We start from the raw sequence: 11,704 nt of genomic DNA, 5'->3' as shown, positions 1-11,704 counted from the left end.
CACCGTGTAGTCTTTTACCCATAATTTTTTTTGTATAGAAATATACAGAAAACAAAGACAAGATACCATGTTCTGATCTCCTGCTTTTAATGTTCTTTGTGTTTTTTATGTTGGTTCTTTCTATTCTGCTCTGCAAGCAGCAAATTTATCTTTTCGTCTATGTAAGTAAGGTATGTGTGGGGAAACTGAGCTATTGACCAGAGGCCCTTTCTGAAATATATTAATACTACACTAATGCTAGCAAGTATATGGTGGCATTAGTTTTCTAGGACTGACGGTCCTGCATGCAAAACTTTTCCTTTAACTTCACATTTTGGACAATAGGTAGTACAGTAAATCTAAATGAAAACTTATAAAATATCTCATTAGACTGACAGATATGCAGCCATGGAGTGTGACAGGGTCGCATCTGTTCTGGAAGCAGAATCTGAAACACTTGCTCCTATTAATAAAACATGTATATGAACACAAGAAAGTGGACATGAGCAACAACAGATTATGCACAAAATTTCTCTGCTAGTATGGTTCTCATCTTTTTGATGCAGATTCAGTCCTATCCTGGATGTGGTTGTAAGTCTGAAAATCACTCTGGATCAGACTTAAACAAGGTCTGTGCTTTAGTGTGCTGCTAAGTGAATTGAGAATGAAGGAGTGCAGAGCATTGCTATGAATAGGGAAGATGATGTGGTTCATCTTACCCAGGTTTGTGCACTGATGGATGTGATTATGTTAGTGAGTTCACTTAAAAGCAGGTGCAAACTCCTTAGAAAGTGGATGAATACACACAGTGTTCTCTGGTTACAACTTTTCTCCTCTATCTGCAGTATGGTCAACGTCTTTGTTTTGTTGAAATGGAAACCAATGCGTTGTTTGACATTCCTGAAACAATTATTTTCAGATGCTACAATGTGTTAAGCCTTAGAAAACTGCAGAAATGCTTTAATGACTCTTTTTTTCCCCCCATTCCTTCAGATGGTCAGGAGCAGTTAATGCCTGCAGGCTCTCTTCGTAAAAAGAAACTGGCAAAAAGACCTGGATACATGAGGCCAGAAGCTCAGCGACAGGTAGAGTTTCAGTCCCTGGGTGCCTGCAAGCTGTTCAACCCAGAAGAGCACAAACATGGCAGGCAACACTGTGGCGACTTTGAGAACTGTTCTCTATGCAGACAATACAAAAATAACTTCGAATTCTTACACTGTAGTTCCGTTGCAAATAGCACTGTAGTTCCTGCTAATGGGGTAACAACATTGGCCACTACTGGAAATATGCCAGGGAGCTGCAAAAATCTTTCATGTTACAAGAGTCCAGAGTCAGAAAACACAGCGGTACCGGTTTACCCTGCTGCAGCAACAAGCAAAGGAGATGTTTCTGCTGTACGCTGTACACGGCAGAAGAGCCACGGCGCTAAAGTGAGCGAGCCCCAAAACATGTATGCTTTGGATCAGACAGAAGTGAATAACAACTGTGAATATCAAAACAGAGATGTTTCTTGTTCTGTTGGTGCATACGATAGCTTTAGTTCAAGTTTCAGCTTCATACAGCTCTCCCTGAACTCGTCCTCTGGAGTAAGTGATGCTGAAGGCAAGTCGACCATCGAGGAAGCTGAGTACGTTCTGCATCCCAGCACCTCAGGAAATCTGCAGAAACCAGAGGAGAGAGCGCAGACTTGTGAGCACTTGGGAGCTTTGCATTGCTTTTCCAGGCCCAGAGAGGATTTGGAGTATGAAAATGAGACCAGAGCGAATGATAAACTACAGGACTGTGAGACTGTCTCTCTCTCAGATACAGATGCAACACTTTCATATTCTACAGATTCTTCGGATGCAGCATCTGCTGGCTCTTCTGTCACCTCAGGCTATGAAAGTAGCTTTACTGTTAGTGACCATAACTGGGATACTTTGATGAAAAAATATGAACCAGTGCTACAGGACTGCCTGCTTGGCAACCGCAGTACATTAAAGGTTAGTTATCTCACTCATCTTTGATTCCTCCTCCTGGCCCCTGAAACATTGGTATTTATAGTGTCAAAGTTGATGTAGGAGTTGGGATATTAATGGCTTTTGTGACACTTGTTCTTAGAGGTTTACAGTAGCAGTCTGCATGATAAAAACGAGAGAACTGGTTTCCTTTTCTTTTTGGTTCTTTAAAAAAAAGGTGATGTTGTTGCAGTACCTGATTCCTACAGTTTCTACTGAAACTGTGAGCCTCTCATTTCTAGTATGTCACACGTCAGTTTCTGAATTCAATGAATGCCATTTTCTTTCACAGGTGGCTGTTTTGTCTGCAGTTTGGAGTATATGTAGTACAAAATTGGGGGGGTAAGAACTCTTTTCTTGCAGCACCATGATTTAACAACACTAAACTTTGGAAATGTGTAAGTTTAGCCAAAGATTTCTTGGACTGAGGCACCTGTATGAGAGTAGCCTGTAATCTAATAGATGGGTATTCTCCCTACACGAAGAAAAATGGGGGTCAAGTCCCTGCTGTAACTCAACTGGATATTGAACCGTGTTTGTTTTGTTTTTTCTTCCATCCCAGAGGAGTATTGGGCTGTTGAGTCAGGAGTCTTTCTTTTTGTGCCTGTGTATACCCACATGTATACCTACCACATATACAGGCAGTCTCATTCACTGTGTTCTTTGTGGGAGAGGCATAGCGAAACCTTAAGAAGGATCAATTATGTTTTGTTACATAGTTTTTGGGATGGCAGGGTGGGCCTTGTAGGGAAACCATTCTGAGCTGACCTGCGATAAGGAGCCAAATATTGGCTTTATTGTGCACGCAGGAAGCAGTAATCCAGAAATTAATGTGGACACGATGGATTGCACAAATTTGTTCAAGATGCAATAAGTGGGTGGTGGTTTTCTTTTTTTTTTTTTTTTTTTTTTTTTTTTTTTTTTTTTTTTTGTGTGTGGGTTGGTGTTTTTGGGATTTTGTATGTTTGTGTGTCTCACTTGTGCCCTGAGTTTCTGGGATGCCTTTCAGAAACCCAGGTTCTTGTGACTTCTCAGCTCAGACATACCTGCTGAGATGCACTGTATTGTCTTTAGGCCTGATGAAACAACCTGCTCTGGGGAGGCTTTGCACAATCCTGCTGTCTGGGTAATACAGAAGATCGAGAAACTCTTTATTCTTACTTTATTCTCCATGACACCTGACCTGGGCTTATGATGCTCTCTAATACTTACTTTTCACAGAGGATGCATGTAGGACTCAAACTAGGTTGTCTTATTTACAGACTTCACACATACTGACATGGAGCACTTTCTTTGGCTTCATGCCTGGAATGACAGCGTGCCCATAGTCTGGGATGGCTTGGGAAATTAAATCGCTGCAAATTTGGGAATATATAACATAATCAAAATAGGAAATTATTTTTCTGTCTTTTCAGTATGCTTATTTGATAGGCACAAAAAAACCATTGCTATCTTTAATTTCTGTATTCATTAATTCATTGAATGGAGAACTGGAGATTTGTGCCCTCAGATGTCTTTGGCCTTGGTTAGCCAGTCGTGTATGTTTAATTTGAAGCACCTTCCTATTGTAATGATAATGAGCCAGTCTCAAACTGTTCAGAAAGGAACAAAAGCAACTGTAGTCAAGAAAAGGCGACAATACCAAAGTTGTTAAAATTATGTTTTTCTGTACTTATTAAAAAGAAAAAAAAAGTGGTCATCACATGGTGCAGATCAGGACATGCCATGCTGAAGCAGCTCTTTGATTAGTTGAGCTCCAAATGTCTTGCCAGCCTGCAAATAGAAAGCACTTTACTGTGACAGCATCGGTCAGTTTGCCGTGGGCATGCCTGGGCTGCGGTACGCAAGCAGACCATAAGTGACCTGCCACTGTGAGTGCGTGATGGGATAAACACTGCAAACAGCAGCAAAGCTGTACTCTCGGTATAGGTGGTTATTATACATCATACATATGAAAAAAGTGTTATTAGAAGCATTCCTACTGCAGGCTTCTTTAAAACTCTATCAAAAGTATGGCGTAAAATACAGAAAATAATTTATGGTGAGGATTCAGAGCTCCTCCTTTCAATATGTTACACGTTCTTCACCAGCCTCTGAGAGAAAAGTTTAGACTTTCAGGATGTGAAAAACAAAATAAAATGAAGCTTTGAGAGAAAGGGAATATATACCATGTTGTTTTTTGTTTGCTTTTGTTTTTCCTCTAGGGCATCCTATAGCCTATTATTAATCAAGCATTTTTTTTTTCTTTTCCGGCTTTATTTTTTATAGTTCTTTTCTGACTAGTCCACTTCCACGTACCATATTTAGAAGGGATACCGTTAATTTAAATGTCTTGCCTAGTTTGTGTGTTGATTGTGTAGTTACGATAACTGAATGTTTCTGTTAAGTTGTTGACTGGCTGTACCTATTTTTCTCTATGCAATTTAGGGTTTAAATATAGCAATTCAAATATGAAAAAGTTTCAGGGAGGAGCAAAATCTTCTGTAAATGCAGAATGTCTAAAGTATGGATTTTCTTGTGTTGGAAAATGTGCTTTCCCAAGCACTTTCAGGCTTTGGGCTATAAGAATATATGCTGTTTCTTTTTCCAGGCCTACCTTTTTCAGTGCTGATAATAGCTTGTTTGGTACAGGTCATGTATAAATTTAATGAGAAAACATTTTTCAGTCTTGTAACTGTAGCCATGTTAGGTTGTGGCTGGCATAGCAATGAGGACAGCACTGCCTACCTTCTAACCAAATTCTTCTAACAGTAAAAACTTGTAATGGTCTTTGAATGCACACCTGGCCTTATGAATTTTTAGTAAATTCAGAACTTTGGTCCAGACCCCTCATGTTAACAAAGAGAAGCAGTAACTTTTGAAATAAAACTTGATTATGGTAACAGTTTCTTTTTGGGTGTGAAAGGGCACTTTCTATGTGGTATAGGTGTTTTTGGTGTTCTGCTTTTTTCCCCATCTAGCATTTGCAATGTGAACATTTCTGAAAATGCAAATATCAGTGTTATGTAGATGAGTCTAAATTATACGTTAATGAAACGTCATTGGCTGCATGTGAACACAATGTTCTGTGCCATAACATGAGTATACTTGTTCCAAAATATTCATACTGTATTTCTTTTTTTACTTACAGAAGAAAATGTGGTTTGCATATGGAAATTCTGGATTTGTTCTGTGCAAAACTCATATAGGGAAAAAATTATTAGAATGGGCTCAAGAACACACTGTTGAGTACAGTATGATCAAGAGTAGATGTCATGCTGACAGAATCCTCTAATAATCCTTACTTTGATTTATTCAAAGGGTGAAAAATATCCTATGATCACATGATCTCTTTTCCTTTTCAAGAAATATTGTTTGTTATTCTCTGTGTTTGGACTAAAGCCATGCTTGGCTCAAGTAGCTGTAGTTCAGCTGACTTCCAAATAGGCTTGTCCACTTAACAAATGTTGGGCTTAACTCTCATAATTGGGCCATTTTAGTGATGTAGCAATCCATTAAATTTATATTATATAGAGATTAATAGTCTAAATAGTTTTAAATGCAACTTCTTAATAATTAACTTTTTTCTTTTTGCATAGATAAAATCCTTGATCTTACGGCTTCAGAGGCTTCAGGAAAAAGCAATAGAGGAAGATGACTATGATAGAGGTGAGAGTTGCTCCCCTGTACCCCCCACTGGATCATGTTGCTTTTTGTTTTTTTCCTTCTCCCTTCTTCCTCTACTAATTTTATTTTGTATTTGCTACATACCAATGGTTACGTGTGGAAGACTGGTTCAATGAACTGTATTGTTTATTCTGTCCTATGGCAGGAAACAAATTAAAGAAAGAAGTAGGTCAGCAGCAGGTAGTAACAGTTTTTATTTTCTGGAGCCACATCGCCATGTGGGAAGGTTGAAATCCGAATATCCACCATCTGGATCAGCTGTTTTGAAGCAGCATGACTTTAAAAAATGCAGAAATGAATGAAAGCTTTGAAAGGAGAAAGGACTGGCACTGGCTGCTGACAGAGTGTGATTTGTGGCTTGCCACATTTAGTCATGACGCTACAGCAGGGCTCAAATACGGAAATGAGGTCAGTAGCTATTATAAAAGTGAATGATACTGTCCTGTGGGATTAACTTGATGTCCACTGAGTTGAATCAAAACCAGCTAGAGAATATGATGGTGATACACCTGCTGGCAAATATATCTGTATTTGAATACTGCTTTTCTTTTCAAATGCCTTGGCACTTCTGATAAGCTCTGTGTATGTGGGCATTAATAATTAGAGCATCTATTAACACACATCTTGGGTTTCTTATTGTTCCCTGTTGTGGTAGTCTGTCTTCAGGTACTCGTATTTTGATAGTCTTGGGGTTCTAGATCAAATTCTTCCCCCTGGCTCTGTCTTCAGTTGGAAAGCCCTGCAAATGTTTCAGTAAAATCTGCATGGGTGCTTCAGAGAATAAGGCTGGGAAAAGATAGTTCCTTTCCTGCCAGTTTTTTGTTCTCAGCTTTTAGGGGTTGGGGAGTGGTCAGATTTGTGGTTTGCCTTTCAAAATTAACGTGTGAAGCTTTGCAGTTGTACCATGGCTCTATTGCCCTGCCCCCAAAGGTGTCCCCCAGGATGATTAAAATGTGTTTTAATAGTGTCTAGGGTGTAGGTGTGTAGCCCTTTTGCAAGAGTGATTCTGTTGGCCTCTTAAAGGCTCGCCTATATATAGGAGAAAAGTCTGCTACTGTTGCAAGTCATTCTTTTAGTATGGCATCTCCTGGTGGGGAAAACCTTTAGGCATGTTAAAAGCTGAGGATGTTGTAGATATTCATGAGTTTAATCTCTGTCAAATAGGCGTTATTGATGTGTATGCTTTACATGTGTAACACTCATAACTTCTTTTTTTAAGTGCTTGTGGGTTGAGTTCCCAGTTGGAGACTTCCCGACAGCTGTGTGCTCAGTGCGTGTGGTTCCCACAGACTGCAGCTGGGCTTCTCTGGGCAGTCAGCCACTCCAACAGCGGTATTTTAGTTTATCAGGTGTGACACCTGCATGAGATGCCATGCAGTTGTTGACCACAGTGGAAAATGACGACTTGTCTAACCTTGCATAGAAAGCTCTTGCTTAGTTTTCCTGGGTGCTAGTCCTGTATCTTCAAAACAGGACCATCTTTCTGTTGACTGTCGTTTTGTCAATTACCCTTTTCAGTTTCCACCCTAGTTATCAGGCAGATAGCACGGAGGGTGGTTTGCAGAGTCTTGCGTTAATTCCCCTCAAGAAAATGGTCTGGCTGAAATGTGATTTCACCAGCTGTTGTGGGCACAGCTTACAGAGAGCAAAAGTGGCGGCAGTACAAAGGTGGAGAGGAGCATCTGCAGGTTGGATTGCTGTTTTCTGTGTTAAGTCTGGCATATATGGGCAGAAAGCATTTGTCCTGATAGGGGACTAGATACTGCAGTGCTTTAAAGACTTTGCCTTGGGTTCCTCCATCCCTTTGAAATCCGTCTTCGCACAAGGGTTTTTTTGTGACTACTTTTCATTATTTTTGTGATATCTGAACTGGCTTCCTTAGTTTCTCTTTTGTGAAATATGGGCGCTGTATCTCCAGGGAAAGACTCACATGGAGAAAGTGTGGTGCTGCAAGAAGAATTGGAGCTGTGACCCTCCCTCCTCCTCTTGCAGTGGCAAGCTTTCCACCTTTGCTTTTAGAGCTATGTCCCTGCTCCTGGTGGAGAGCAAAGTCTTGCCTGGCGTGAAGTTTGAAAGCTTATTAAAGAGCTTACAGATTGGCTCAGTACCAATTTCTGTTCAAGTGAAGTCTGTAATTAACCTTCTTTAAAGGGATCTTATTGCCAAATATTGCTAGCAGGGAATGCAATTGCTAAATGTGCAGAGCTGTGATGTGGGGCATAAATGGAAATATATTATCAGGGAGTGGGAGAAACTGACGTGGTGTATCTGGAGGGCTGAGGACATTTTAACTATAATGCTAAAAAGAAAATTACTGTCCCTGTAATTTGGGGGACTTCTTTGAGTACAGAGCGACTCCTCTGTTAAGAGCAGAACTGTTTTGAACTGGAGATTGTGGTAGTGCTGTGTGTGGTGGTAGCACGGGTCTTGCTGATTAGGGAGTGCTGCAGGGAAAGGGGAGATCTAGTGTGGTGTGAGTAGCTGTGAAATGCCCTGTACGTGGAAGAGGTGAGTAGAGGGGAAGGAGAGCAGGTGGAGGTGGGGTATGGGTGGCTACATCCTCGAATTGAAAACAAAATTGTCAATAAATACATTGTCACATGTAACTACGTTATCACTTCAGTGGTAGAGGCTCTTCTCCAACTTCAACCATAGACAAGAACTCAAGAGATTTTCTGACTTCGTCTCTCTGAGAGCCATCCAGTTGTGCAGGAGAGGGCTCGGTTTTCAACAGCAGTTCAGTGGGAGGGAGATGTGTTAGCACTTCAGACTCCTCAAAGTGCTCAGGACTGGTTGCTGCTGTCTGACACTGCGAACTTAGCAACTTGAAGAAAGGCAAGCGTCTACTGCCTGACATTGCTGCTTTCCTGCTCTCCAGAGCTTTTTGAAAGCTCCCATAGTTTATAATAACTTTTGAAACTGAAGTGTAAGTAAAGTGGTGCCCCTACAGAGAGGGGAAAGTGATGCACTGTGTTTTCGGTTGTGGCAACGAGACTAGGAAATGGCATAGAAATAAAGGCAAGTTTTTCCCACTACAAAGCCATGAACACATACCTTGTTGCAAACAGCTCAGGAATAAGGATATATTTGTTTTTCCCCTTTGCAGAAACACAGAAAAGATGCTTGCTGCTTGGGTCTGTTAGAGAACATGTGTGTTTTCCAGGTTCATGTTGATGAATTAGCATTTATTTCCTGAGCAGGTGATTTTTTTTTTTTTAAGGGATATTTGAGACCACAACCCTCCATTGTTGTTTAGGAGAGAAGTGAATGCCTGTTTAAATCTTCAGCTTGTTTCTTCCCGGTTTTTCCTTTCTTTAGATGAATCTGTCTGCTCTGTCTTCCTCCTCCCCTTGAGCTTGGGAGGTGCACAGCAGAAATGGCTTTTGCCATTGCTTGTTTACCTGTGCTGTGTCTTCTTAAAGACCTGCCTTGGCATGGTTAGGGTCTTGGTGTAGAGGAGCTTCAGTCATTCAAGCAATTACAGTTTCTTCCTGTACTTTCTGGCAGTGCCATGTGTATGGGGGGGTGGTGGTGTATGTTCTGAGAGTGTTGGGGGGCTTCTTGGGGCAGAGGCCGCCCTCCCGTCCCATGTTTGTGCTCATCTGCTAGAGGTCACCAAGCACGGTGCTGTGAGACCTGCAGGGTGCTCTCTCTTCATACTGTACGGTTGTTTTGAATGCAGATGTTCCTTGGCTGTGAAGTGTTTGTGTGAAATGTATATTCAGTGAGACAAATCTCCTTCTCAGTCCTGGTTTAATTTTAAATAGGAACCATTAGGATGTTACATTGCTCGTTCTGTGTTTGTAGGTGATGAAATATCAGGAAGTAGCTTATTTTTTCTGTATTTACTTGTGGTCTCCTCTTGATGGCCACATTACTGTATATTTTCAAAGCAGGTACAGTACCATGGCAGTATGATAACAGTGTTTTGCCTTTTGTAGCATATAGTAAAAATTGGTCTGTTCTCCAAGGATCCCTTGGAGTGTTGTCATGGCTCATTATTCATGATGGAGCTTGACAGCTCCAAGGTTAAACACACTGCTGAATACAGGAGGTATAAAAAAAAAAAAAAGCAGCATATTTTTGTGTCTGTGGGAGTTGTGCTTGCAGTGGCACAGTGTATTTTGCTCAGTACAAATCTATTGCCCAAACATTTAAAAACCTTTTTCTTGTTCTTTGCTTCTTGAACTCCTCAGCTAGGTGCAAGGGGCAAATGGGTTGGTAACTAAGTGTCAGGACTGAGTCTTGCTGCTGAACTCCGCTATGGGTTCGCATGCCATCTTGTTACTTGGAAATAAGTTTCTGCAGAACTACTGACTTATTTATTTATTTATTAAATTCTTGTATGCAGGAATGTGAGTGTACAGATTCACTGCTTGCAGCTCGTAGGGAATGGTAACTTCCCTGTCTGATCAGATTATATTCAGAGTTAGGGTTCTCCAGTGAACATCATTGAGTACATCAGAGCAACTCCTCATCAGTCCAACATGGCAGCTAGAATATAGAAAGATTTCTGCTTGTCGTGGCAAAACCTGTCCTATCTCGACAATGAAAATTCATGCTGTATATGCATTTAACATCATGTGAGCCTTCAGTTGTTTTAGTTGAAGTCTCAGAGCTTGAGCTATATGAGTTGGTGAGCTGCCATGGGCTTGTGCACTGCGTGCTCTGCAGAAAAATAGTGTTTGTATGCTGTTTTCTTTTTTTTGACTCTTCGCTTGTGCTCTTTGAGACCTCTTCATACCAATTGTCCTTTCCATGTCTCAGGATCTGCAGGGCATCAAAGGCAGAACCCTGTGTTGTGTAGGAGTTGAGGAGTCTCATTTCACATGTTTTCCATTAATCACAAGTGTAGGAAGGGAAAGGAAAGGCTTTGTAGCAGTAAGCCTCCCATACATTTACACTAGAAGAGGTGCTGTTGCTCACTTGAACCAGCTATTTGTTTTAAGGCAAATATATATATATATATAACAGTAGTTTGTTAAGTAATGGCTGGGTTGAAAATGTCATTTGTTAAATGGTATTCAGAGGGAGGTCTTGGCCACTTCTTAACGTTGGTACTTGCAAATACCGAATTGTGCAATAACCCCAAACTCCTCTCCAGGTGTATACTTGTTTGGTCTTTCCAAATTTCATTTTGCAGTTTAAACTGGAAAAATATTTTAAAGTGCTATTTCTAGTCATAGCTTTTAAATGTTTGAACCAATTTGATCTTCAAGCAGGTGGGTGGTGTGTTTTGGGTTTTGTTTTTCTTTTTCTTTTTTTTTTTTTTTTTTTTTTTTCCTGGAAGAGCTATTTGCAGATGAGGGTTGGATAGAATCTCTGTTTTACTGTGCTTCTATTATTTTGAACTAAAATGCTTGCTTGACAGATGGCTCTTATAACAGAACACAGAAAGAAAGGCAAGATAGCTTCTTTCTGAGGAAGGACAGTGAATTTGAGAGAGAAATAACTCTCAATAAAACACGTTAATTTCAATTGAACTTGTTTTAGGATGGCGTATGCCTGTGGAAGTAAAATCCTTAAATCTAGCTGTTTATTGAGTGAAGCTGTATATCTGAGGCTACTGATTAAATAAAAGGCGGTGGATGCTGAAGGGGCAGAGCTTCTGTATGACACAGGAAGCTACGTACTACTACCTACTGGTCGCTTGTAACTTGCAGTTGCAGGCCACCAAATTGGAAATAGGTTTGGGGTGGCTGGGACAAACAGGGCTTTCTGTTGTGCTATACTGTCAGAGCCTTGTTTGGTCATAAGCTTGTAGAAGCTTCCTGAAATCTGTGGGTAAGTCTTTTTGGGTTTCATTTTTATAACTTTCCAGTAAAGGTATTAAGAGGATGAGGGGGAAGGGCTTGTACAAATTCTCAAACCCAAATCTTTTTTGCATGTATCTTGTTTATCCTGTCTTTCCCTGACAAACTGAACCTCCACAAAAGGTTTGGGTGGTTAAGGAAAGTAAGTGCTTATGTGAAGTATAAATTAGACTTAATTTTCCTTGCAAGAAAACAGAAGCAGCACGAGCCTTGCAACTCTTCCACCTTGCCTGGGTTTCTCTGTTTAAG

The 11,704-nt window shown here is 40.6% G+C and overlaps 1 protein-coding gene across 1 annotated transcript in view; it reads left to right on the top strand.

The window, feature by feature from the left end:
* Positions 1 to 989: 989 nt before the first annotated feature.
* The window catches only part of DISC1 (DISC1 scaffold protein), a gene marked incomplete at its 5' end in the record, with an annotated part of 189,232 nt that continues 178,517 nt past the window's right edge, over positions 990 to 11,704 (top strand). Inside the window, 2 exon segments of the mRNA XM_082305578.1 lie at positions 990 to 1,961; positions 5,555 to 5,624. Of these exon segments, the coding sequence (XP_082161704.1) occupies positions 990 to 1,961; positions 5,555 to 5,624 (1,042 nt within the window).

This window comes from Platalea leucorodia (assembly GCF_965183815.1).
Source record: "Platalea leucorodia genome assembly, chromosome: 3".
Lineage (NCBI taxonomy): Eukaryota > Metazoa > Chordata > Aves > Pelecaniformes > Threskiornithidae > Platalea > Platalea leucorodia.
Note: the sequence above shows the minus strand (reverse complement) of the source record. Positions and strands in the feature narration are given on the sequence as shown.